Source organism: Melanerpes formicivorus, unplaced genomic scaffold (genome assembly GCF_026170545.1).
Source record: "Melanerpes formicivorus ecotype bairdi unplaced genomic scaffold, bMelFor1.0.p_v2 SCAF_8, whole genome shotgun sequence".
Taxonomy (NCBI): domain Eukaryota; kingdom Metazoa; phylum Chordata; class Aves; order Piciformes; family Picidae; genus Melanerpes; species Melanerpes formicivorus.
The window spans coordinates 11,272,681-11,300,533 of record NW_027142360.1 but is presented as its reverse complement, the minus strand read 5'-3'; the positions used below and the strand labels follow the sequence as shown (position 1 = coordinate 11,300,533).

Sequence of the window (27,853 nt, the reverse complement as noted above, 5' to 3'; positions counted from 1 at the left end):
AACCCCTCAGCAGGATCAAGAAGAGAAATGGTGGGTTTGTGCAGAAAGCCTGGGATCACTGTACCTTAGAAGAATGAATCTGTCTCCTATGCTGGCAGAGCTAGGGGATTCTCTACATAACCTGACTTCCAGAAGTTGGTTTTCATTATTAAAAAAAAAAAAAAAAAAAAGAAAAGAAAGTTTCATTCTGAAGTTGGAACTTTTCCTACCTGACTTCCAGTCAACACATGGAAAAAAATGAACAGTACATCGCAGAACTGTTTAAGAAGGGACAAGCTACTTTTTATGATGCTGCCTCTATAGTGGCTACAGAAGTTCACACAACTAGATCAATGCAGATGTATAACTAGTAGACATATGTAACATAGGACATGAAGTTGGAGACATTCCCTCTAAATTACTGGCCTGACATAATACAGCAAGTCTGACAGAGCCAGAAATTGGATTCACTGCTCCCTACTAACTGCATTTTAGCTACACATCCTAATAGTCAAAAGGCAAAAATCAAGATCTCTTAAGACAAGTGGTGACTGCACATTGTGGAGGAAATACACAATCAAAGATAGGTTGTAGTTCATTATCATCTGAAATCTCAGCGATTAGAACTCACTGATACATTCCAGGTATATTTATGGAGTCACCTCTAGCAATTATTCCACACCACGTTTATGTCAGATATGGGTCCTTCAATTAATTTTGCAAGAACAGAGGTTCCCTTATTTTAGTTGATCCCTTGTTCTTTTTAGTAAGGGTAGCTTATGGGTCTTGAGTCTGAAGATAGCAATGCTGCAGTGACATGCTAATAATGTTGTTAGCACCTGAGGACTGTGTAGTCTCAATTTATATCACAGGCAGAATTGTTAAAGGGCGGGGGGAAGAGAGGAAGAGATGGAGGGAAGGAGAGAGAGAGAAAAAAAATGAATTGCAAGCTCTCGTCTCTACGTACTGATGAAGACCAGGAAAACCGGTATGGTGGTATGACTACCGACGGCAGCAATAAGCAGAACAGCTGTTAAAACATCTATGCCCCTTGTCCAGGATTCCAGTGTTTTCTCCCCAGTATCTTCCAGGGGAAATACTCTATTCCAAATACTAAGTGCTGAGGGACAGGCCCTTTGTGCGAGATTTGAAGGTTTTCACAACAGTTGAGGCCGTTTCATGAGACCCTCCGGCCGTATCCCACTACAACCCCAGGCGATCTCTGGACAGATTGGGAGCGGGACTACATCTCCCATCATGCCCACTAGGGGAAGAGAGCCGTCGCCATTTTGGCCCCGTTCCCCGCAGCCGCGGAGTTGGGGTGGCGCCGCGTTCCCCGATCCCCAGCCGCCTCCATGAGCCGCCTCAGCGGCCGTTGGGACGGCGCCGATAAGGATATCTTCGCTCCTTTAGAGCTCCTCCTGGACCTGTGAGTGCTGCCCCGAGACCCTGTGCCCGGCGATCCCTTTTCCCGGCGGGTTCAGGGCGGGTCAGACCCTTATCTTCACAGCGGAACAACGGCCTCCAGTTAAGGCAGCTCCCCCAAGGCAGTTCGCGCAACCCTCCTACGGAGGAGCCCGGCGGAAGGGTTTGGCTGGAGTGACAGCGCTGGGGATAGTTTATCAGGCCTTTGGTGGGAGTGGTACGAGTGAGTGACAGCGTTTAGTAATGATGGCAGGGTAGGTGACAGGGTTTGACAGAGGTAAGCAGGAGCTACGGGAGAGGTGACAGCGTGTGGCAGAAGTGATATACGATAAATCAGTGTTCCCCATGGTGCCAAAGTGTATGGCTGTGTATGACAGCTGCATGCCCGTTCACATGACTCAACAGGCATTCATCATAGAAGAGGAAACAGTCATGTAGTAGGTGAACACAGCCTCACAAAAGGCTCGGAAAGTCTATTTGATTTGTCTTAGCTAAAGGTAGGGTGCTGTTTTGCTCTGAGAAGGTGTTGATTCATTTGGGATCTTAGTAGGAAAGGTATGGGCTTCTTGTTTATTGCACAAAGAATAGTAGGAGTAGAAAATGCAGTAACAATCTTGTGTTCTTTCTGAGGCTGAGGACCCCAGCTATCACAGCATGAGACAAGTCCCTTCACATTACTGCACAGATTCTCTGTGGTGAGGTTCAGGCTCATTGTGGTCTTTAGAGCTTTGAAGGGATTTTTTTTCTTTCTTTTTTTTTCGATGTAAACAAGTATTCTTCATTTCTGCAGTCAAATAAAGGAATGTTACCTGTATATATGCTGCTTAATCCCAAGACAAGACTGGGTGATGTAATCTACTTGTAAATAGCTGGAGCTATGCACAGGCTTCTTTATTAATGTTAGCAGTCACTGAGGTACAGAGAAGGCAATGCATTGTTACACACCTCCAGAGGAATGAGTTAAAAGTTGTTATGGTGTGTGGTCTGGTTATCTAGTGGTCACTCACGCTGCAGCTAAGGCCTGTGGTTAAACTGCCCACATTTGGCTTTAAATTGCTGTCTCCTCATTGCAGTGTCTTCTGCAGTGACCTGCTACAAGTGTCTCTATTACACCGCTAACTCTCAAGGGGTTTTTAATGTGATTCTACATGGGAAATCATCTTTCTTTGCTTAACAGATTAGTATTAGCCTTAGTATTTTGTCCCCTGTAGAGTTTTCAGTTGGTATGAGTTTAAATTGCTGTGATTTCATGGCATGCTGATCCCTGACAAGTTTGTGTTGCAAAAAAAGGCTGTCTATAGGGACACTAGACTTGTAACTATGGTAAACTTAGTTTGGCTTAACTTCAGGCTGCTGCTGCCCCCTGCCACTTCTGGCAGTATTATTTCTCTTCAAATTTTCAGTCAAGGGAATTTTCCTTCAGATATCAAGCAGCTCTGTGAATTTCATAACCAGCATGAGGAAGGCACAGTGAAAAGTGGTTGGGGAGATAAGTGGGCCATGGAAAATAGCCTTTTCAACCTCTATTTGGACTTTAGGTTTGGTTAGAATGGTGTGCAATGACATGTAGATTAATAGTAATTAATTACAAGGGTTTTGTCTTGCTAATAACTTTTCTCTTTTTGAAAAGCTAAAACAGTGCCTGTATTTACTTTTTTGTGTGTGCATGATTAATCTGTTAAAATTATATTTAAGGTATGTGTTACTTAAAATGCTTATGTTCTCATGATTAACCTTAGATCTTATACATAGGAATGTCTCTTCAGGTGTATTGGAGCACTTGATAATGTAAAAAAAATCTAATGTTGGCAATTAGTCCCTTTTGCACCAATTTGTTAGAACTGTTGCAGCTATCTTCTATATTAACATATCAATGTAATTACAATACCAGTATAACTAATACCTGAAACAAAAAAAATTACTCAATAGGTGCAGTCATGTGTAATCCATTTATGACAGCTTCTTACTTCTGCTAACCCTTAGGCTTATTGTTTAACTATCAGAACTTAACAGCAGAAATTAAAACTGAAACAAATCTATCAGTGTAGATTGTAGTGAGGACTACTTGAATAGTCCTTTTAATAAGGTAATTATTTTTATGATCTCAAAACCTAAACAGAAAGTGTTTTTATTAAGGAGTTTCTGCTGTGCGATGTTACCTGCTGCTTGACTGCTGCTTGTTGGCTTCTGCCTCCTGCCCTAAGAGAGAAATTAGCTCTCCAAAGACCACCATATCAGAAGATCATTGTATTTGAAATACCCAGAAACATTATTTTTTCTTTTTCTTCTCAATTTATATCTTATCTTAGAGTCTGTTTCCTGAAGTTATTATTCCCCCAGAGGGAAATGACCAGCTCACACATGCACTCCTAGCTGATGCAGTTTTAAGGTCAGCATACACCAAATTTGTAATTACGCTTGGTTGAAAACTTAGTTTTCAAGGGTTGCAAGGCTTGGCAAGCAGTGAATGAGTGCTTGGCAGCAACAACATTTACTGGATAGGTGGAGAAGGCAGCTGGTGCAGATTATAACTTTAGCTGTCATGCATGGAGGGGGCTGCTGTTAGAAATCTCTCAGAAGCCCAAGCAAGTGTTTTAAGCTGACTTGTCCATGCCCAGACATGAGCTCAGAACCAAGGGAGTTTCTGCTGTCAAAAACGAAGACTCTTAGGGCAACACAAATAAAACATGAAATTTTAAAATGTTTTAATGGAGGTTGTCACTACATGATGAAGTCTGCACATGCAAATCATCACAAGAGTATGTATTGAGATACTCCTTAGGTCTGATTGTTACATGTGTCGCTGTGTATCATATCATTAATAGGGTGCCAGCCTATTGCAGAGAGCTTCCTTTTATGGTCCTACTATGAATATAAATTACCCAACCCTGAAGAATGCAGAAAGATGCATCTGTTAAATTGTTTGCCATTAAACCTATTTTAGTGTCTATTCTGATTCACTTCTTATGTGTCCCTCTTCCAACATCTGTTCTGCTATTCTATTTCATGTGACATAACTTAGTAGCATTTTGATGTAAGTTAGACTATTTGTAGAATAATTATTACATATAGAATAATTATTAGATATTAGAATAATTATTAGATATACACATTTGTCCTGTCATATGGCTTTAAACTTGTCATTGAAAACTCAAAGATCACAGACCTTTTCTGTACCTCTTGACATATTTAGAACTATTTAGTGCTTTGTAGACAACTCTGAACTATAAACAGCTGGTGTAAGAAGTGTGGTAATGTGGAGCAGGGAGAAAGCAGTTGGGGTGTTCTGAAAGGGAAATGATCTTTCATTAGGTCATTACAGGAGTAAGGCACCCCTGAGATTTTCCTGTCCATGAAAAGCAGGACTTGTGGTTTCTTTCACTAAGCTAGACGTGGACAAAGTCTGTCTGCCAGGTGAATGCTTTACGCTTTTTACTTGCCAGTCTTAGTTTGTACTGTTTGTATCCAGATAAGATACAAGTGTAGAGTATCTAGTGTTTTTACTGAACACAGCAAGTTAACTCCCCAATACTGATTTCAATTTTGGGGAGTAGACATTCCTTTTAGTTATAGTCAGGCACACAGGGGATCACTCAGCCCACATGAGCACCTTACAGTGTATATATGTCAGCATTCTATGCATATTCACTAAATTTCTGGGAATTAATTAACATACTTGTCAACCTTTCAGGGCTTGTGCTAATATATGCAAATATCTCTTCCACATGCACATTCCCATCCTCTGGTGAATTTTGGGAAAGGATCTTCAAAAAGGATCCCCCTGACTTCTTCTCTGATGCTTCCATATTTTTCACTCTGTTTGCTAGTTGACCCCAAGGTTCACACATGCTCAGAGAGGTATGGAATCATTAGTGAGAGTCTTAACTGTTTAGAAGGCTCTGTTCTTTCTTATCTTGAAGAAAACTGCTTCATACACAATTTATTACTTTTCCTTCCATGATTTATCATCTCCTTGTCTGAGGCCTACAGATATTGTGGGTCTCCAGCTGTGTTGTGTCTTGTCACAAAGACTAACCAACAAGTCACTTCTACTGCACAGTATCAGTATATAATAGTATGTAACTTTCTCTGCAGTAGAACAGGTTACTGTGCTATTGCAGTAACTGCTCTGTGTTTACTAGTTGGGCCAAATTAATGGACAAATGTTTATTCTACAGAAGCAAAATAAGGACAGTATGTTTTCTTTCAATATGTTGGATAGGATTTTAAAAGAAAAGTTGACCTAAGGAATCTATTTCAGGTAGCTTTGGTCAATAGATAATAGAATTTCCAATTCAAAGCACTTCTTCACTTATAGGGATTAACTTATGTTAGGTTTTTAAGCAAGAGAGGACAGTGGAGAGTTGTTCTCCCCCATTTCAGCTGCCTCCCTTTTAGTTTTGCTGTAGTGTAATGCTTTTTTAAACCCTTGGCATTTCCTGGCCAACAGCATGTTACCTTTTCAGTTACCTCTGGATGATGCTCGCTACAGTTTATATTCCTCATGTAGTTAGCAACTTTGTTGATAATAAAATTTGCTTCCGCATGTCTGCAATTCCTTCCTTAAGGACCAGCAGTTGTGTTTTAGCATGTTAATGAATGATGATTGCTCTGAAGATCAGGATGCTCAGAATGCACAGAAACTATTCATAAACTCTTCCCAGAGCTGCCTCTGCTGTTTCAGTGTGTTATGGTTATTAATAGTCAATAACTGGCAGAACAATTAATAAAAATATTAACACCTTTATTAATAAAAAATTCCACAGTAAATATTATTAAAAGCTATTTACTAATTCAAAATATATGGTTGTGGGAAGGTATCTCACAAGCAGGAACATGTAACAGTCTTAGCAAAAGCTAGAAACGGCAAACGGTAATTTAAACTATAAAGACAGACTTTGGCAATATGCCAGCTTTGCCCACAAAGGGGAACTCTAGAACTTGCCCAGTACAGCAGCTAGGGCAACAGAACCCTTTGACAGATGCCTGCAAAAGTCAGATTTGCTGGGTTACTCACTGCAAACCGCTTTAGTCCGCTATATTCGGTTACTATGCTTATAATCCCAAGAACATGGAGCACGTTTCAATTCATGCCGGCCGGTGATGGTGTCTGCACCCAGGGAATGTTCAGACAAGCCATGGGCAATGTGGGCTGTGTCCTGGCAAACCAGACCTCCCAGCTCCTTGTCCATTGTCTGGTTCAGAGCATAGTGAGGGGTTTGGAGCACAAGTCTTATGAGGAGAGGCTGAGGGAGCTGGGGTTGTTTAGCCTGGAGAAAAGGAGGCTCAGGGGAGAGCTTATTGCTGTCTACAACTACCTGAAGGGAGGTTGTAGCCAGGAGGGGGTTGGTCTCTTCTCCCAGGCAACCAGCACCAGAACAAGAGGACACAGTCTCAAGCTGTCCCAGGGGAGGTTTAGGCTGGATGTTAGGAAGAAGTTCTTCATAGAAAGAGTTACTTGCCATTGGAGTGGGCTGCCGAGGGAGGTGGTGGAGTCACCATCACTGGAGGTGTTTAGGAAGAGACTTGATGGGGTGCTTGGTGCCATGGTTTAGTTGATTGGGTAGTGTTGGATGATAGTTTGGACACAATGATCTTCAAAGGTCTCTTCCAATCTGGTCTATTCTGTGCTATTCTATGATATGCTATGCTATTCTGTGCTATTCTTGAGGCTTTGTCCCTTCAGGACACAGTAAGTCTGTGATTGTAATATAAAGTTGCAGATGTTGGCACAGTAGTATTTTATGTATCTTTGTATATATTGAAGTGCCTTAGCAGTCTTAAAATACAGGATTGCATGATTGCTGTCCCTCTGTAGTACACAATATTGCAGAAGTGAATAGGTAGGAGGAATAATTATATGAGATAGGCATTACTTTGTAAAGCTGAATGTATAAAGAACCAGGAGAAATCTTCACAGTGTGCATACTTGGAGGAGAGACCCCTATGCTGCAATAAAGAGATGACTGCCTTGCTTCATACTACTATCTCAGTGTTAAGGAGTTCCATTTCCTGATTTCAGTGACAAGATGGTGTCCCATTGTAAGGGGAGAGGATCTGACTGCGAGGCTACCTGCTGCATGGAGACCAACTCAAAATGGCTCTGTGGCAGGACTCCATTTATATCCTGAGTCAAGGGTGAAATGTGGTCAGTTCTAATTAATTGGCAGACTGAGCCCACAGGACCACACAAAAGCAGAGTAAGAGCCTGGGCTTGGAGGTGCTGGTTAATGTCTGAGGAGCACCAAGCTGATCTTTATCAGCCTCTAGATGTCTGTCAGGCTTTTGTGTTTATGTTGGGTAGTTCTACCTTTCACACCAGTCAGCCTTATTTCTTGAAGAACCATTACTGATGAAGCTTTTTGAATACCTTGTAAAAATCCAAGTGGATTTTCCTTCCCTTATATTTTCTACGTCCACTTGTTACTGTATTTGCTTAATCTACCACAAGCTTGTTGACACAAGATTTTCTGGACTCCACTAAGAAAAAATTCTGCCTCGAGTGACAATCTTTTGTGATCAGATCTGGTTTTAAGCACATAGTTGAAAGGGTTACACAGAGTTACACTGCATTGATTCTTATTAAAATAATGCTACCAATTATGCAGTGAACAAAATACTGCATCTGAAAAGATCTCCTTCGTGTTTTTAACTGACGTGAAAGAGTAGCATCTCTTCTTTGGAACTATTTATCCCTACTAAAGATTTTACTGCCTACCAATTGGTGGCTTGGCCAGTGAAAAGGCTTTTCTTAGAGCTCATGAATATACTGGCAACAAACACACTTTGTGAGCTGGGTCAGTCATCACAGTGAATGAGGCTACAGCTCCAGTCTACAACTGATTGGAGTTGGGTAACACTTGCACACCAGGATCCGTTAATTGACCCCAAAGGGGAACGACTGAGTTGGTACCGCCATGGAACATCTGGAACTAGTAAGGTTTCAACGCAGCACAGCTGTGATGAGGGGCAAAGTATTGTATGTTTTTAAGTTTAAGCACACAAGAATCCTGTCTTTAGGTGTTAAATTCTCACTACTCTCCGGGGGCCTCACAAGGCCAGCTGTAAAAGTTAGGCAGGCAGAACCACTGATAAGACCAGCTGTAACAGTCAGAACCACTGATAAAGAGGGATGGGAGATATTTGTGTCCTTGAAGGTGGGGTACTGCTTTGTATCAACTTAATGAGTTCCTGGCCAGCTTTGATTACACTCAGAGAATGGGAGAACACCTATGTGAATGAGTTCCTGGAAGTAGTTAGCTACTCCTATCCTAAGAAACCTAATGAATATATTTGCTTTTGTAACGTAAATAACAGCTTGTGCCGGTGAATGCTATGGGAGTTAGGCGGAGTGATCCCCCTTGCAGAAGCATACCTCTTCATAACTCTTTGTGAGTTGTGGGGCTCTTTTCTCCAGGTCAGCTGGATATAGAAGGTGACATTTTAAGGCTTGATTGTTGTAGTTCTAATATGTAATGCTTTTTTTCAACTGTACTGTAACTTGCCTTTGTTTCAGATGCCTTCGATGTTTGACAGAGAACCTTTCCAGATATGCTGCAGATATTAAGTCATTGCCACCTAACATAAAGGACAAACTGATAAAATTAATGAGTAGTCAAGGACAAATAACTGATTCAAATATCAGTGAGGTAAGAATCCACTCAAAACTATTCTGCTTGTAATAGTTAACATCCAGCGATGAACTAAACTAAAACTGTTTGCACAAAACAACAAATTCAGGGATGCTTACTATGTCTCTGTTTTTACAGGTGGTGGTTGGTTTCTTAAACTTTGTAATATTAATATTCCTGTATTCATAGTAATAAGGTTGTATTTGTAGCATCAAGTAAATTAAAAATGTTCTCCCTTCAATGATGATTGACTTATGTAATCACCTGACATATATCAACCCTTTTCAGTGCAGCAAACTAGACTCATATAAACTAGACTGCTAAAATCTGAGGCCTTCCTTTGCCTCAGCTCTAGATTTGTAAGTCCTCTCTGGGAATATTTCACAAAAACCTCTTAACTTATGGCCTTGTGGGAGTGAAAGAGCCTATGTAATGAGGATTTGGTACGTCCTCATGGTATGGTAATGAGATTCCTTGTTTATAAGAAAAAGAGTGTGTGTTAGGTGATAAAAAAAAATACTCTGGGGCAAAATATTACCCTTACCTGTTCAGGAGATTTAAGTTTTGATCACTGTCAGTAATTTTTTCACTCTTCAGATTTCTGCCATCAAAGTTGTGTTAAGTAAATTTGAGGTTATTATCCTTGGTATTATCCTTCTACCATATCTGTGCTGGCAGAAGCACTAGTATTAGCAAGGGTACCCTCAAAATAGTAGTGTTAGTCCCTTCCTACTCTAGATGTGGTCACAGAAACTGAGTGTTCTTGCTGTAGGAGCTGAATTGTTGTGGCAAATACGCCATGTTTTCTTCAGAGTTTATAGTTCCTAGGACTGACAACTCCATCCTCTAATTAATATTTTTATATAGTTCTATGTGATGTCTAACATTGCAAGTGTTTTAGATAAAAGTATGTATGTTCTGTGACATAACAAAGTTTGACTCAAGTGGTAGGTTTTTGTTGCAGGTGTTGCACCCAGCTGTAGAAGCTCTAGACCTCCGAGACTGTGATGTTTCAGATAATGCATTACTGCAGCTTTATAACTGCAAACAACTGAAAAAAATCAACTTAAATTCTTGCAAAGAAAACAGATTGGGAATCACTTCAGAAGGTATGTTACCTGTGTATGGATAGCTGAGATCTTATTTCTGTTCTATTTTTCTTGTTAGCTTGCAAAAACTTGCAAAAGTAGCTAGGGAGAATATTGCTTAAAAAAACTCCCCAGTGCCATACCAATACTAATTAAAAGTCACTTCAATGGTGTAAATTATGGGCCAAGAGCACTGATTGTCTTATGAGAGAGGGCTATCAAGTTACTCTCATGCTACGTTTCTGGTAACTGTGCTACATTTGATCATATTTTTTGCTTTATCTTAATTATTCCTTCTTCAAAACTTGTTCCAGAGCCTCACCAGTACCACTGGGGTTGAAGTTTCAGGCTTGTGATTTCCTAAATTACTTTTTTACTTTCTTCTGATTAAATGTGTTTGATATTAAATAAGCTTATAGCATCTTCTTTGACTTTAAAGGCTTGACTTGCTTTAAAGACTTCAATTGCTTCACAATTTCAGGTATGACTTTTAACCTCCAGTTTCAAGTTATGTCAAGGAGCTATTAGGTTAAAATAATTCAACTTGCTGAGTTTTATTTCCCACAAGTTTTGATTTGTCTTTTGATTACACTTATTCCTTTGCTCCATTATTACTACTTCCTTATTGAAAATTGAGGCCAAATAAGTCATAGAATCATGGAATAGTAGGGAGTGGAAGGGACCTCTGAAGATCCTTGAGTCCAATGCCCCTGCCTGAGCTAATGTATACCATACATTATATCAGTCTTGGTTTATAGTTTCTTTCCAGTGCATAGTGATACACTTACCTATTTACTGAAGGCATTGGCATTTTTTTCATGCACTCACTCAGGTAATATCTCATGTAGGTAACATCCTTCTGCAGTTGATCTCGTGTTTGCTGTGCTGCAGGCAACAGGCTGTATTGGATATTTTCTGAAAACCACAGAATTGCAGAATGTTAGGGGGTTGGAAGGGACCTTGAAAGATCATCTAGTCCAATCCCCACTGCCAGAGCAGGATCACCTATACCAGATCACACAGGAACACATCCCAGGGTGGATCGCACGTGGCCACGGTATTCTGGGTGCTGTGAAACAGAACTGCAATCAGGAACAACACACTGCTCAGTCTGCAATCTTCAGTGCTCTGAGAGCTTTCCCAACTTATCTGTTCTCTGACCTAAGCATGGCTGTGGTCCTCACTATTCATTAAATGCTAAACAATAAACTGTGATGTCATCTTCTAAGGAATGTATTGTGTTTCTTTTCTGATCCATCTCAACTCTGCCTTTTAGATAGGAAAGCTCTGTACTTTGTGGTACTATTCAGCTGCTGAAAGGCTGAACTTCTTTCATCCTCTTGCCCCTGCTGATTTTCAGGTTATCTCCTTCCTGATTTTGAATGGTGATCTATCACCTTGAGGTCTCAAATCAAAATGCAGCAGAGTTTACATTCACAGCTAGTGAAAGAGAAGCCAAACAGCACCAAAAATTCAGGAAGAACTGCACCAATATCAATGCAAAGTGTATGAATATAGTTGAATGCAGAGGGGTGGGAATGCCACTGGGGGAAACAAAAAGGATGAGGGGCAGAGCAACAAACAGAAGGCAGCACAAGAACCTTGGGGCCAGAAGATAGGGTAAGAACTGAAGGCAGCTTTTCTGCACTGAATCCCTTTGGAAGGGAATCAAGCATTTAGAAATCTTAATCAACTCCAGCATTGCTCATTGTAATTTTCTTTTTCTCATCCTTGAATTTATAGAAACAGCACAAAATTATTTGTGTTATACAGAGTTGGGGCATGAGCTGAAAGTTAAACAATCAGTGACCAAGGGACAGCATATTGGATTCAGCATTGTGGTTATGTTAAAAAAGGAGTAATTGTTTAAATGGCTTTGTTTCTTTGGCAGGTGTCATAGCGCTGGCCTTATCCTGCCCTTACTTGCGTGAAGCCTCTTTTAAAAGGTGCTGCGATATAACTGACAGTGGAGTTCTTGCTCTTGCACTCAACTGCCAGTTCCTAGAAATAGTGAGCTTGGGTGGCTGTTCAGGCATCATGGATGCATCTCTGCAGGCACTAGGAGAGAACTGCAAATTTCTTCACAGTGTGGACTTTTCATCTACTCAGGTAACTATGGTGGCAACTGGCCAGAGGACTTTTGTCTGTTTATTTTTAAGGCTGTGGTGATAAAATTGAAACCGTACATTTCCTCTTTAATGCGCATTGCTTTGTGTATGGCAAAGAACTGTGGGAAGAATGGTGCCTGAAGGGACTACGCAGACTGCAGCAGTTTGATATGTAGGATGTGGGACAGATAAGTTCTCTGGCAGAAGCAGGAATGTTGTGGGCTAGCCATTTTATCTGTTCAGACCCTGCTCATGTAGAACCACACTAGACTGCTAATGTACTCAACTGCTGGTAGTGGGCTATGTAAGCCTTTGCTAGAGATGTATACAGAGTTTGATGATGACTGCTCTGTACCAAGAGGCTCATGATTTATAGCTTCATACTAATTATGGTTAGTTTGTCCCTAATATAAGAGTGTATCCCTTGATGAAGTTGGGCAGATTTGGCATGATGAGAATGGTCAGATATATGCTGATGATGGACATAGATAGACATTCAATAAAGTAGGAAACAATACTGCAACACTGTAGAAATAATACAGCAGTAGTTACTGTGAGCTCGTACAGGGAAGCAAGGGGACTTTGTTTTAATGCAAAACTGGTTTTTGTGCTCTCAGTGCTACCATAACCTTATATTCCCTGGTATCAAAGCAGTAGCACTTGGATGGTGTCTCCAGTGTTCAGTCACACACACTCACTTACAAAAGGGTATCCAGAAAGGGGATCACTTACTCAAAAGAGGATGAGGGCTCACACAAGTATATATACAGAACTATTGTCTCACCAAAAGGAGGGAGTGAGGACTCACTCAGTTCTGGGAAGTTTCCTTGGGTATTGTTTTGATCTAAGGGGAGAGTCCCCAAATGTAGATCTGCTCCTCTGAGGTCGACAGTTCAGCATTGGCTCTCCAGCAGGGCTCCATTTATATCTCAGCTGAGTCTGACCTATGGTCATTCTAAGTAGCTGGGAGCAAGCATGCCACAAAGGCAAGGTAAGGGCCTGAAACAAAATTATCTGGTTTAAATGGCCATAAAGCCCTGGCCTTTGTCAGGGCAGGTGCATCTGCCACAGATGACTGCTGTAAGACTGCTTGTTTGAGAGATTTTTTTCTTATGTAACTGGTTTACTTCAAGGTAAGTAAAAGTAAGACAGAAGATAAAAGACTGCAGTGATTACTGTTGGTGTGGTTTGGGTTTTTTTTTCAACCTGAGAAACTTCTTTCTGGAACATCTGAAGCAATCCTGAAAACAGGAGAAGAATTGGTCTAGGTAGAGCAGAAGCACTTTAAACCTTATAAATTAAAAGTGCCACACTCTGACCATAATAGACTCTGCTAAATAGACAAGGAAACTGCAGAAATAGCAGGTACACAGTTGAAAACATCCTGACAGAAATCCAGACAGGCTCACATGGGAGCAAACAGCAAGAGTGTTTGATAGACTGAGAAAAACAATTGTACTTGGATAATTTTATCTACAAGCTTAGCTGGATAGAAAATATTTTAATGTAAACTGTATTCAGTGACTGCAGGGAGTGAATAAATTAATGTTATTTTCTTTTCCCCCAAGTAGTTGTGTTTGAAAAAATAAAATACAAGGGCTTTAAAGCATTGTGTAAGTAACAATGTGTGTTTTCCTCTAGGTAACAGATGATGGCGTTGTAGCATTAGTGAGTGGAATGTGTTCAAAGAATTTAAAGGTAACTTAACCTAACAACAAAGACATGAACAAAAGTCAATACCTGCATTGTTAAATTATTATCATCAGTATTACTTCTGAGGGATGTTTTTTATTAAACTCTTGCCTGTGTACACACTTACCCTGATTTTGCTTGTGAATTGAACATTTTCTGTTTCTCTCTAGCAGTGCCCCAGACCAGCTTTTTAAGAATGTCAGCCTTTTCAAAATGAGTTTAGTTCTGTTGAATGTAGTATGCTTGTTTTCAGTCATGATGTTTTTGAAAGCTGTATGTAATACATGCAAATGAATGCTTAACTTTTTATCTAGATTTCATTGGAGTTAGAACACTGAAGCAGAATTTGTAGTCTGGATAATTTCATGGGTTTAAGAAATTACCTTAAGAAGCACCTCGCTGTAGGTAAATGTCTTAACTTACAAAGACAACTGTGACAATGAAGTTATCTTTATATAAGATGGGCACTGAGTCAGTGGTGGAGAAGAGGCATCTCATTCCTCTGCCAATAAATGATCTACATTTTTTATTTGCATGTGTAGGTTTACGTTCATAGAGGCTGATTCTGATTGCAAGTTATCAATCCATAAGATGGGAAAAGGAATAGTATTTTTGCTAGCTTGTAGTGTTTAATTAAAAAATGTACTCTAAACAAAACACCAAATTTGAGTCAACTGACAGTATGAATATCCTGGAGAAAAACAGAATGCTTACTGTTTTATTTGGAAGGTGAACAGTTAGACTTTGTCTACTTTCAACAGTTTTTTTAGTCTTTCTGAGTCTTCTGGTACAAGATGAAATGAGTATTTTTCAGACCATAACAATGAAGGTTTCATATATATAGAGAGAGAGACTAGAAGCAACTTGAAAATACCTGAACAGCAACACGGGTTTTGCTTGTTCATTTTCCTGTCCTCAATATTTGTTTCTACTTTCCTAAAAGCTAAGTATTTAAGTATTTATTTTGGGGGGCTTTTTTTTGGAGAGGGCAATCTGTGCAGTAATGGGGCACTTGTCTGTGTTACAGCCCTCATACCTCTGTTTCGTGTCATCAAAGTGCAAATTTATAGCCAGTGAGCTAATGTCAGGTACATGGTGAAAACACTGAGATCTTAACATTCTCAAACTGCAATTACCAGGTAGACTTATAGATCTTTTGACTTAATTTAGGGGCATTCACAGATTGCACATTCCACTTACTAAAAACTATGCATCTATCAGCTTTTGTATATCTTGTTTCTGTGAATATAGTTCCTGCTTTATGAGTTGCCATTCTGTACAAAGCTGTACTTACAGCAAAAGATCTGTTTCATTGATGTGTTCTTTGAAGATCTTTGGAGTTTATTATTTGGAAGGGACTTTTACAATAAAACAGTCTTGGTTTTTTCTTACTTTTACCCCAAGATCCTCAAAGTATATTTTCCCAAATCCTATATTCATTAGATTTAACATTTAGAGAAGGATAAATTTGGTAAGAGATGAATCCTCTTGCATTTTAGCTAGTCTCCAGAGGTTAGACAGGCTAGGGGTGGCTGGATGTCTCTCTCAATAGGTAGGCCAGTTACTGCCATGACTGTAGGCCCAACACCAGATGCAGAAGTAGCCTGTCTGCAGTAGGTCTGGCTGCATTCAGAAGCAGCAGTCAGGTGCATGAACAGCACTGCTGATTCATATGCAACATGTACAGATTTTTTGTGATTGCCATGCACTGAGCTGCAGACTCGCTCTATAGCTTGGAAATGCAGCTGCAGTCACAAACTCAGTCTCCTGGGGAAGCTCTTGGCATTGCTAAGGTTACAAATCATACCAAAAAGGTGTCCTTTATGGGTAGTAATGGGGTGAAGGGGACAAAAATCACCAATCTGTCTTGGCCCTTTGGCATCGAACTCTAAATCCCCTCCAACTGAGATACGAAATCAGGGCAATACTTCTGCCTCATTATCTACTACTGTGCAGAGTGTGTGGGTGGGACTGTGGTCAAGCCATTGTTCCTGGTGGTCAAACAGTTGTTCCTTTATCAGTTGCACAAGATACTGGTTTTGATGTGACTCTTCTGGTCAGCAGAATTGCAGGTGACAGGTGGAAGAATGGAATGGTGGGCCTTTGCCTCTGAAAAGGATTGGGCAAAGGTAAGCTCTGCCTCCAAAACTATGACAGGCTCTTGTTACTATTATTCTCATAACAGGAGATCCATATGGTACGCTGTGTGAATCTGACTGATGTTGCTGTGGAAGCAGTCCTTACATCTTGTCCAAAGATACACATTTTTCTGTTCCATGGATGCCCATTGATGACAGGTAGGTCAAATCATGCCGGGAGTATGGAGGGTAATTACTTCTAAACAGCATCTTCTTGCTTGCTGGAAAAAGCATAATATGTCAATGATCTTAAGTAATAACTTAATAGATACCATAATTATACACTGAGATTTTCAAAACAAGGTGAGAGTTTGCTCTGAAACATGGCAGCCTTCAGAGAGGGATTTTTTGTTGTTGTTTTGGAATTTGGATTTTTAATTTTTATTTTATTTCCTTCTTCCTCCCTCCCCAATGAGCTGAGAAAGACCCAAACTTGGTGATAAGACTTTAGAAAAATATGTTAGCATCTTAAATTCCTACTCTGTTCCAAATGTATGGAACATCATCTACTCAAGAAATAGTGGAACTGTTCAGACAGAAAACAACAGCTGAAGAGAGGTGTTGTATCATGGGGGTTTTTAAGTTAATTTGGTTAGTGATCCTTTACAGTTAAGTGGTTGGAGAAAGAGCTGAGTAGATTTTAATTACTACAAGTGTATCTGAAGTGTGATATTTTAATAGCAAGAAGTTCAGATATACAGTTGGATTATTTTGCTGTTTAAGCACTTCTGAATGAATAACAAGAAATGCCTTGGTGTTTTTGCAGATCGGTCCCGAGATGTTTTAGAGCAGCTTGTCATATCGAACAAAATCAAGCAAGTAACATGGACTGTTTACTGACTATTTGCCCTGTACATATAAGTGTAAAGTTTACAGATGGGAGAGCTCTTTCAGAAGGCAAGCATCGTGGAGAAAGTGATGGTGACTTTGCTTCGCTCTGTGTTCCCACCAGAGGTCTCTGTGACCATTCCAGTCTTTGCCTGTGAGTTTGAGCTTCCCCATTGTCTCTACTTACGGCCATGCCTGGCTTTGCATTGTTGATCATACTTCATTAAGAGGAAAGCTAAACTGTAATTTATCATAGTATCAGTCAGGGTTGGAAGGGACCACAATGATCATCTAGTTCCAACCCCCGTGCCATGGTCAGGGACACCCCACACTAGATCAGGCTGGTCAGAACCTCATCCAGCCTGGTCTTAAACACTTCCAGGGACAGGGCCCCAACCACCTCCCTGGACATCCCATTATACTATGCTCTCATTGCTCATCATCCCTGAACTATCAGATTTGGCTGCTACTTAGCATCTTTTAGCATCTTAGCTACATATACAAACCCAGTTTAAATAAGTCTGTGTTTTGAGTATGTAGTCTGAGTATGTAGTTGCATGCAGAAGTATCTGTAAAATTGGGACTTTAATGTGACAAAAGTCAACAAACAGAGAGACCTGGTGAATGGAGGTAACATTTACAGCAATGCAAATGTATCTTAAGTAGTAACAAACAACCTCCTTTCACCATATACTTTTGCTAGACCTGTAAGAAAACCTTTCTTTTGGCATTACTGATGCTGCAGAATTCTGGGGCTTTTACCATCAAATATTTGCTGGATTTTTACACATCCAAAAGCAGAGTCTGTAAACATGTAAATACAAACTTGCTTTTAAATTGTTGTGGTGACTTAACAAATTTCAGGGCAGTAGCTTTGATCAATAAAAGAATCTCATATATGGGCAAACACTTACTTGTTCTGGCCTTCGACAATGTTCCTGCATGAAAGTCTTTTTAGGGAACAAAACACTGGTCCTTGTGAGCATAGCTGTGAGTGAAGTAGTACCAAACTTAGTATCTCAGTACATGACTCTCATGGTGGTAGAATTCAGCAGAGTATGTATTTTGCTGTATGCAGTTTATTGTATCACCAGTGGCCTCCAGAAGCTGAAAATACCAGCTGTTGATATATTGTTCAACTATAGTCACATGAAAGAAAGAAAAAAAAAAAAGCTTGAAACTGTAGAGTGAGTTTGATACTGATGAAGCAGTGGTCTCATTACAACTACAAGTTGTGTTCATTTGCTTTCCTGAAACAGCATAACCTCTAAAGAGATTTTCATGATTTCTACATTTAACTTTTTAAAATGCTACCCATTTTAGCATTATAAAAGGCAGGTAGCACACTGAATCTGGAAGTAACAGGGTTTAGCTAGGGTGGTCTTACATGGGTCTGATGACACTTAGAAACCCATGATTTTAGGCAACTATAAGGAATATGTTTACTTTATCATTTAGCACTTCTAACCACACTCATTTTAAGTGTTGCAGAAATAAACCAGTCTTCTCCTAACCTGTTTAAAGTTCAGGTCAAATTGCATGGAACATAATATAATATAATATAGATTGCATCCAGTGACATTAAAGGATATTATGATGTCTGACAAGAATCTCTGTTCTTCTCTTCATTATATGGTTTATTGAAGTGCAAATCCATTTTGAAAACTTGATTAAGTGTACCAGAAAGCATAGTTTTCCAACTCCAGTGCCTAAATCCCCAGCTCTTGTTGTATGCAGTGCCACTATTCAGCCCAGTGATGAATGTGTTCCTATGATACCCATAGGTATAGCTGCACCAGTACAAACCATTCCTGCAAGCAGAAGTTGGTTTTGTTACATTAGCAATTAGCATCTGAAGGCTGTAACTGTAGCAAATCCATGGACCAGATAGAAGCCTATGAACCTAATCAACCGTGCTTTATCCTGTGGAATCCCTGATACCAGTCAGGGCACATAATTCCTTTGAACTCATGGATGTGAGGTAGCAATACATTTGTTTTGCACTGTTTTTCATATTGATTCATCTAGCTGAATAGGCAGCAGCAATGACACTCTCCAATTGGGTCAAGTAAATAAAGCATTAGGACCAGGCTGACAGCCCTAGTTTCAGGAAGGGCGACAAGAAAGAGTAAGTAGAATTGTAAGCTAACTCAAATTGGAAGGGGCCTCAGGAGGTTTATAGCCTAAGTTCCTGCCCAAAGTAGGGCCAGCTCAGAACAGCTTAGTCAGACATGTTAACTGTAACATAGTGCAGTGATGGGCACCAGACTTGTGTCAGGTGCCACTTTTCTTTCAATCCAGAAAGAAAATTGTAAATTAAGATAATGTAAAGTAGATTACGGTGGAAGACAGCCAAAATCTGAACAGCAAAGGACACTTGGAAAAAATGTTTGTGCTACTGCTAGCCTCACCAGCAAACTTGTCCTTTCCCCCCCCTTCTTGATATAACCTTGCATTTGTCATGTTGAAGGTAAATTCAGCATATATTGTGTACATGTACATAATTTACCATCTTCTCCTTCTAAATGTGTAACTTAGTGGTATGTGCTTAAAAATCTGTACAGGCCTGCAATGATTTAACACTGTATTTTGTAGTAAATCCTTCACTGTGAGAGCCTGAGTCTACTCTTAAATGTTTATTACTGGCAGAACTCTACTGGAGTGTTTTTGATGTAGGGTAAATCATAGTCATTGACAACAAATGTTTACAAGAACTGGTTGAAACTGAAGAAGAACATCAGGTATACACTGATCACTTCATGATCTGAATTGTTTGGATATTGTTATTGCTGTAAATTGTTGTGTGAGCACTGCAGAATATTCACATACTGAAGACTGTTGGTAAGTCTTCACTTCCATTTGTACACGGTCATAAATTAACATCTGAATGTGCTCCTAAACCTAAAGACATCAGTGGAACTCTGGGTGTTGATCTGGATCATTACCCATTCTCTCTCTCAGACACATTTTATATATGTATACACACATACAACTTTAGCCAGACAGGTAACAAATCTCTTAATTTGATCCAGGAAAATCATCAAACCAGAGTCACTCTCTTTTCCCTCCTCCCTCTCTGGTTGAGAGGGATGTGACAAAACATCACAGCTCCTGGCATTTCAGTAGTTGTAGGTGCATTGTGTTCAATTCTGCAGTTATTATCCCCCCATCACTACTTCTTCAATAGATGAGGTAGTTCCTGCAAGATAGCTCTGAAAACATTGGTTTAATCTTCAAAGGGGTGCTACTACAGCTTCTTGGATCAAAATATTATATTTCCCCCCACTTTTTACCCTGTAGAGGGGTCTTCCTTGACATGGGTATTTGAGAATGATTCCCTGCATCTCCTCAAGAGAAAAATAATTATACCTGACTTTCTTTCCTCATTTTTATGTAGCTAACTTCTGTTCAGACACACCACAGAAGGAAAGATTTCTTCATTCCTCACCAGTTTCCCATGGTGATAGATTGATGGTTTTTTACCCCTGAAAAGTTAGGGAGTGTAGATCATTTGACCCTACTCTCTAGGTTATAAGTTATCCTATAGCTCTTACTACGTAATCACTTTCCACTTACTAAAAATTTTCACTTTGGCTAGAATTCAAGAAACATATTTTAGATTTGTGTGCAACTCCTAAGTAATCACTCTGGCAGCTTCAAGGAAGGGTAAGGTTTTATTATAGAGGGAAAGAGGGAGAGTCAAATTAGTTACTTTGACATTCAGAAGAGAGATCCAGAAAAAGAGCAAGGCACTTGAAGTTGAACTATGAGCTAATAACCTAGCTAAGAGTTTCATGAAGGACAACAGTAATTTTCTCCATAAATAAGCTGCAACAGACTGGGAAAGCTGCACAGTAATCTTTCAGCCACCACCACCTTGTCCCCAGAGCAGTGTGCTGGACATCCAAAGCATTTCACAATAGTGTCAGGGAGCAAGACATGAATATACACAAAAAACACCAAGCATGCAAACTCTGACATGTAACTTGTCTTTAGATTTGCAGTTCAGTGCAGGCTGCTTTGAATACAATTTAGATGTAGCTTTTATCTCAAACGACTGAAATTAGTACAATGAAGGTACAGTAATTACTTTGCACCAACAGATAAGCTCCAGGTTTAATTCTCATTTTCATTTTACACACTTAGAAAAGAAAGACAGCAAAGTGAGCGAAGTTCATTAGAAAGTCAGCTTCAACAGCTTTCTGAGCTATTTGAGGGCTGGTAACTCCAGACAACACTTGATGTTAATCCATTGTTTTCTTGTCTAGTGTACTCAGGAAGGGAATATTCTATAACTTTGTGCAATTGGCTGCGAATGCTGTGGCTTAAAAACTGATGCCTGCCAGGGTCACCAATCAGCACTTCAGTTTGCTGTATCCTGATGCATTTCCTCAGCCAGTGATGCAGACCATCAGCAAGCTGTTCATCATAAAACATGTCTCCTAGAACAATGAGGTCCCAGTTGCCAGCTTCTGAATTAATGATGTTCTTAATGGTGATGGGGAAGGGAGTCAGGTGGTTCAGTTCACAGTTCAAGATCATTGCCATTCCTGCAACTGAAGAAAACTCAAAGTCAGGTGAAAGTTATGTTTTAGGATTCTGCTATTCAGCCTCCTTACAAATTTCCTTGACACCTCTTTCCATTTAATCTCTCAAATATTTTTGTTTATCCTGTGTAGGGATTTCCACGGTTTTCATTATGGGTCAAAATCTGTCATGAAGTGAGGGAATTTTATCCTTACTGCACCATAACTCCGGAAATAACTATTCCTAGAATGGATACCAATGAAAACTAATCACAGAGTCAAACCAGAATATCCAACTGCCTTAATCCTCCCTAACCAATGACTTACTAAATTATTAATAACCTGAATTCATAAGTCAGTTATGGGAAAAGAAAGTCTGGGTGGAACAGGCAAAATCTAGGACTGAAGTGCAGGAAAATGCTGTAGTTCTGAAGAGAAGCCAAATTGCCATCTGCACTTGGAGTTCTCTTCCAAACCAGCAGTGACAGTGTGTTGGCAACATTTGATACAAACTTTGTGCTGTCTCTCATTCTAAGGAGCTGTGGAGATAGACTCAATGCAGGGGAGGCTGGTACAAGGAAAGTTCTTCACCGAGAGAGTCATTAGTCATTGGAATGGGCTGCCCAGGGAGGTGGTGGAGTCACCATCCCTGGAGGTGTTCAAGAGGAGACTGGACGTGGCACTTGGTGCCATGGTCTAGTCATGAGGTCTGTGGTGACAGGTTGGACTTGATGATCCTTGAGGTCTCTTCCAACCTTAGTGATACTGTGATACTGTAATCCAGCCTCTCATCCTGGCAAAATCCATTCACCTTTTAAGCATTCTTAGTACTCTTTGGAACCTGAGCTGCTCTCAAATGGAGCAAAGTTGGTGTTTAATGTGCTTTAAAAAATAAGTATCTTTACAGAGAGACTAGAAAAGGCCTTACTAGGGTCAATGTCATTAGCAAGGACTTGTGATGCCCCACTCATCACAGCAGCTATTGCTGTTGCTCCACATCCACTTCCAAGATCCAGAACCGATCGTCCTTTAACAACGTATGGATTATCTAAAATATACCTGAAAAGAAAAACTGTTAAAGCCAAGAGTAGCAACAAGAAAATGAAAACAGAGCAGCAGTGAGGAGAAAGAGCATCTTCATTTAATTGCTAACACTTGCCACGAGGAATCAAGCAAAATCCTCTAGGCTGGAAACAGAGGAAAAGTGACAGAAAGCAAGCAGTGGTTGCTGTTGAACACTGGGAATCACACAGACATTACTGAGGGTTCAGAGCTTCAACAATTGCCTTGGAACTGAATCTTCTGCAAGGGTGGAGGCTCTAGGTGACAAAAATTACTGCAAAGTGCCATAAATTTACCACCAATTTCAATAACTTCTTTTAAACTGGAAACAGGAAAGAATTCTGAAAGGAAACTGATGGCCGACTGCACACAGGGCCACTGGTAAGCACAGCTTTTTCAGGGGGGTTCCCACACAGAACTGTGATGGAAATGAGAAATGTTAAGGTTGGTGTAAATGGCAAACAGATAGATGGGAATGTCTGGACCTAGAAGCCCCAGCAGGAATGGCAGGAGGAGGCCTAGTAAGTGCGTCCAGTATTGATGGCACCTAGATCTCAGCACATCTGTATACAGATTCCCAGGAGCCAAGGCAGAGAGAATAAAAGACATCCTACCTTCAAGCTAAACAGTTCAAGCCATTAAGTGAGGATTAAGAAGGTTGAGACCAGGACTGAAGACACAAAATATCAGATCAGAAACCCAGGAAACATGAGGAGGACCTGACATGCCATGCATCTTGTCCTATATACAGGCGATCACAAGGAATCCTAGCAGACAGCTTGGACATGCACAGCTTGGTGCTTCTGAGTATGTGGTTATGAATCCAATGAGTGAAACCAGCTCAGTTTTAGTGAAAATTTGCTACTCTGAAGCTCTACAGATGCTTTCTGAGAGCACCTAGGCAGGACATCTGTGCAGATGGTTGGCAACTCAGATGTTTGGCAATCACTCTGAAGCCATTACTCCCCTGAGAGCCCCCAGTTTAACAGAGGGCAGAGGACAGGGGTGGGATCTTTACAGTAAGTGTTCTTTCTACAAAGTTTCTCCTTTCTAGAGGCTATGGTTGGATTTGGAAGTGCTTTCCAGCAGGAGCTTGTGTAGACCACAGCCTGGCTTCATGCTGCAAGTGCCTTGTTTCCAGCTGAATGGTTCTCAAGTTACTACGAATTATTGTGGTGACTTAGGACAACTGGAGCCCACTGTGTCCCCTGGCATGGACACAGGGCATCACTCTGTTGTTGGAGGCTGCCATCTGTCATGCTGGGTTACCAAGCTATCTTAGGTTACACCAAGAGGAATAGCTTGAAATAGGAAATTTCTGATGTGGAAATGCCAACTATGAAACTAGCACAGTTATGGGAAGTGGCATGTTTCCCTGCTCCCTTTTTCATTTTACTTTTTCAGATGATGCAGCTAATTTCTGACATTCTCAAAAGACTTAAAAACAAGTTCATAAATAATAAGTCAACAAAATGGTGAAATGCCAGATAATTATTAATGCTACCCAAATATGAGTCATACAATAACTTTTTTTTTTTTTTTTTAAGTAGATATAGTTTTACCTAATTTAATTATGCAATCTTTAGGAGCCTTCTAGTTTGTCTACATGGCAGGCTAATTAACTCACAATTTAACTGTAAGACTCACCTTTTTCCTGGTCAAAAACACCTTCCTATTTATGCTTTCTTGCAGAAAACCAGCAAAGCCCCAGTTCAGATCCTTCCCTTTCATCTATGTGAGTTATGTCTGACAGCTTTTTCTTTGCTGTAATAACTAAGAACTTTTTCTGCTGTGAGAGATTTAATTTTACAGACTAAAGGAACTCTAGGTCCTGAGTATCAGGAACCTTAAAGACATCTTGACAGTAAGTGGCCAAAATGGCCTCTGATGTGATTAAAAGACTGCCACAGTAACACTTGATAATAAAGCTGCTGAAATCCTAAATGAGGAGAGTGATTCAGGCTAACCAACACTCCAAGCATTAACCTACTTTTCTCAGCAGGCCCAGACAGATCCACACTCCTGTCTGTCTCTGACAAACCCCCCAATGTGTTACAACAAAATAGCAATCCTCCTGTTTAAAGTGACAATGAGTGGTAGAATTAAACACCTCACTTTTGATGGTAGTGCACACCCTTACACAGACCCAGATTCAGCCCCACTGTCAACACACACATAACCACTGAAGACAACACATTTCAGCTTAAGAGCCATAAGTTATTCTACATACAGCAGGTGCTGGAACTTCACTGCCAACCAGCAGACACTGTTTCTCCTGTGTAAGCAGAGGAGTATGGATAATGTGCTCTCATACAAGGTAAATGCACACTGCTAGGAATTACTGCAAACAGGTCTGACATTCTGGACTGCAGCAAACAGAACTTGTCAACTTTGATTGCTTTCAGTTACATGCTGTGTACCTGGAGAGGGCTTGGCCTCCTGGCCAGTAAATTGCCCAGAATGGATCCCCGTAAGGCCACAGATCAGGTTTTTCCCTCCAGAACCTGCAGCGAGGAGTGAGGAGGCGCAGTCGTATCTCTGGCGTGAGGTGCCCACTGCTGGTGACCTCTGTGTTCTCCTCCAAAAATGCTCTCACCTCAGGGTCCAGAGACTTGCCAGTGCCCCAATGGCAGCAGCGCTTCCAGCGCAGAGAAGGGCCTCCCCTCCTGCTCCTCCAAGCCTTGGCAAAGGTGTTCTGCCTGCCCAAGAGAAGGAGCCACTTCCAGCTGCGGAAGGCCATGTCCCTGGGAATGCTCAGAATACAGTGTATCTAAAGCAGGTGATGAGGCAGAAAGCTTGAAACAAACTCACAGGATGTTGTTTTTCATAGTGATGGATGACAGTTCCTGAATGGAGAACAATGCCATGTAAGTAGTGTTTCTTCAGCACCACCAGGGCTTTAGGAAGATAATGTTAATGTGCTTTCATCTGACCATGAATGCATGCCTTGTCCCTGCCCAAAAAAACATTTGAAGTATGAAAGAAGTGATATTTAAGGAAGAAGCTAGCATGATACCCACTCAGGAGACTGCTGTGAACCAAGTCTTATCACTGTGTTTCACTACTTCCATTTTTCTTTGTTGTCCTGATTCGAGCTGAAAGAGTATGAACTCTCTGTTTAGTGATTTTACTTTTCAGCTAAGCCTTTTCTAAGTAACTGCACTTTCTGAAGGTAACAGCATAGTTCTCCAAACAGTGCCTGCCTCTAGAAGCGATAACATTTTGTGTTTATAGTTATTACTAAGGATTGGATCCATATGAGAGTACGGGAATGGAAGCATAATCCATACAAACTCATTTACTGACACAAGTACACCGTTTCATTAAAGCTATTTTGATTGGTTTTTTTCCCAGCCCATCAGTCTCTCTCCCTTATTCCCTTTCCTTTCTTCCTGGGAAGAGATGTTAATAGAGAGTAACTGTCATTTGTTTAGTGGCTGGCCTAGCCTCAAGTTGTGATATTTGTCTGTATCTTGAGTAAAGGTTCATATGTGTTTAGTGGCATTTTTGTTGTGCTGGCCTCTGCTTTAGGTAATGGGAGACTTATTAAATGTTAAGCTGTGAACTCCCCTCCTGTAACACTTGGCTGTTTAAGCTGATAGTCCAGTTAGGTTTTTAAGTAACTGGCTAAGGGCTTTGTATTTTTATTGTAAATAAATACATGTGACTGAACATTTTGCATTTTTCCACATTCAAGAATACCATTCAGCAGAATCCCTGTAATTAATGAACGCCTTCCTTCTTGAAGGCAGAGCTATACAGTCCTCATCTGCCTAAGGGAAACATGAAGTTAACTGCATTCAGTCACACGTAAATCTTGTCAGCTAATTCTGTACGCTGGTTTTTCCCCATGAATTGCTGCAAATTAGCAGGGCTGAGATGCAGTAGCAAGTTATTTTGCACTGCCTTTCATGATGGTTACTTTTAAAATTAATTGTCAGTAAAGAAATGGCAGCCAAGAGCTCTCTGCTCGAAATGCCAAGCTGAGAGGAAGGCATCGGGAATGATAGCCTTGCATTTGACACTCCTGGCCCTCCCATCTTATCAGTGGGTGAGTGGAACTTGGAGAAGGGGACAAAACCAAATAAAACCAACCGAAAAAAAAAAACCAGCCCGATCAACAGCAATTCCTGTGCAATGTAAGCTTTTCGTTTGTTTGTATGTTTGAAAGCAGCAGGTGCCTTTCAAAGAATCCCCACGCTTCCCATCGCAGGGAGCCAGACCTAACCAAGGCCAAAAGCTGCCGGGAAAGCAAGTCATGTCGCTGTTACCCAGCCCGGAGGCCACGAGTTACCCGCCTGCACCTCGGGCGAGCCAGGTTGTCACCTCAGGCTGGGCGTCCCTCTGAAAAACGGCCGCTAGCCCCCGAGGGGCACAGGCAGCCCCGGCGGCGCGCCGGCAAGGGGAAGACATGCACCAGAGTCACTGCCATCGGCTGGGCCGTCCCGTCCCGCGTAGGCCCTGCCGCGCCAAGCCGACTCGAGCCGAGCCGCTGCGGCAGCCACTCCGCCGCTCCGGGTCCCATCGCTCCCGGCCCACCCCCGCCCCGCTGCACTGCACCGCCCCCCGCCAGGGCGGGACCGGGGATGGAAAGCTCCCAGCGCACACTTACCTGCTGCCGGCCGCCGCAGTCGCCACTGCCTCTGTGCTTCGCCCCGCCCCGCCGCGCTGCGCGGGGGCTGGCCCGGGCTGGGCCGGGCCGAGCCAAGGAGAGCCGGTGCCCGGCTCGCGTTTCAAGTGTCCGCGCCGGCAGGCGTTCGGGTCTGGCTCCGGGCGCGTTTCGCACCCGAGGTTTTTGCTGGTGGTTTTTTTGGTTTGGTGGTGGTTTGTGGGTGTTTTTTTTTTTTTTTTTGGTGGTTGTGGTTGTTGTTGTTTGGTTTGGGGTTTATTTGTAGCTTTGTTTGTTGGTTTTGGTTTTGGTTTTAGTTTTGTTTGTGGGGGGTTGGTTTGTTTGGGGGTGTTTAGTTTGTCTGTTTGTTTTGCCCCGTACCGTAGAGCTTCGGGGCAGCGCCCTTCTCTAACCCTGGACCTCTAACCCTGGACCTCTGACCAGTGCCAAGTGCTTGCAGTGTTCCTGCTTCACTTAAAAGACTTCGGTCTATGTCAGCCAGCTCTGTATTTTAAAATGTTCATTTTAAAACAGAAAAAAAAAATGGGAAAAGGAGTAATAATTTGACAGCAGTGAAGATGTGTTTGATGGGGGGTTTGTTTGTTTGTTTTTAATTCCTTTGCACATCAGATCAAGGTCACTGCCCAATCTGGTATGGCCTAGCCAAAGTTTCCCAATCTCTCAAAAAACACAACAGTTATTGAAGGTACTGGCCACTGAAAGGCTGGCTAGCCAGTGTTCCAGGGCTGGGTCTGTTCTTCAGGCCA

General features: G+C 41.3%; 2 protein-coding genes across 4 annotated transcripts; one reads left to right on the top strand and one right to left on the bottom strand.

Annotated features, from left to right (window-relative positions):
- The first annotated feature begins 1,221 nt into the window (after nucleotides 1-1,221).
- On the top strand, nucleotides 1,222-20,557 carry AMN1 (antagonist of mitotic exit network 1 homolog). The gene is given in 8 exon segments (XM_068142136.1): nucleotides 1,222-1,311; nucleotides 1,314-1,408; nucleotides 8,921-9,053; nucleotides 10,000-10,144; nucleotides 12,015-12,232; nucleotides 13,873-13,929; nucleotides 16,109-16,220; nucleotides 16,828-20,557. Coding segments are annotated over 8 exon segments (909 nt in total). The 5' UTR covers nucleotides 1,222-1,236; the 3' UTR covers nucleotides 16,902-20,557.
- On the bottom strand, nucleotides 20,545-27,134 carry ETFBKMT (electron transfer flavoprotein subunit beta lysine methyltransferase). 3 transcript variants are annotated; one of them, XM_068142134.1, is made up of 5 exons: nucleotides 27,090-27,134; nucleotides 25,289-25,323; nucleotides 24,898-25,176; nucleotides 22,344-22,474; nucleotides 20,545-21,445 (listed from the first exon to the last, which is right to left on the bottom strand). In XM_068142134.1, exons 2-5 carry the CDS (start codon nucleotides 25,303-25,305, stop codon nucleotides 21,081-21,083), a joined length of 792 nt encoding a protein of 263 aa, XP_067998235.1. In that variant the 5' UTR covers nucleotides 25,306-25,323; nucleotides 27,090-27,134; the 3' UTR covers nucleotides 20,545-21,080. The 3 variants fall into 3 exon arrangements, with proteins under 3 accessions (XP_067998235.1, XP_067998233.1, XP_067998234.1); XM_068142132.1 differs by lacking the exon at nucleotides 27,090-27,134 and having other exon boundaries at nucleotides 25,289-25,344; XM_068142133.1 differs by lacking the exon at nucleotides 27,090-27,134 and having other exon boundaries at nucleotides 24,898-25,292.
- Nucleotides 27,135-27,853: the final 719 nt, after the last annotated feature.

What these genes read in the sequence shown, in the direction of transcription:
- ETFBKMT (XM_068142132.1), bottom strand. Translation starts at nt 25,344, where the DNA reads ATGGCATTGTTCTCCATTCAGGAACTGTCATCCATCACTATGAAAAAC. An exon ending in ACTATGAAAAACAACATCCT is followed by an intron (nt 25,177 to 25,288) that starts GTGAGTTTGTTT and finishes TCTCTTGGGCAG; the next exon opens with GCAGAACACCTTTGCCAAGG. An exon ending in TGCTAATGACATTGACCCTA is followed by an intron (nt 21,446 to 22,343) that starts GTAAGGCCTTTT and finishes AGTTTTCTTCAG; the next exon opens with TTGCAGGAATGGCAATGATC.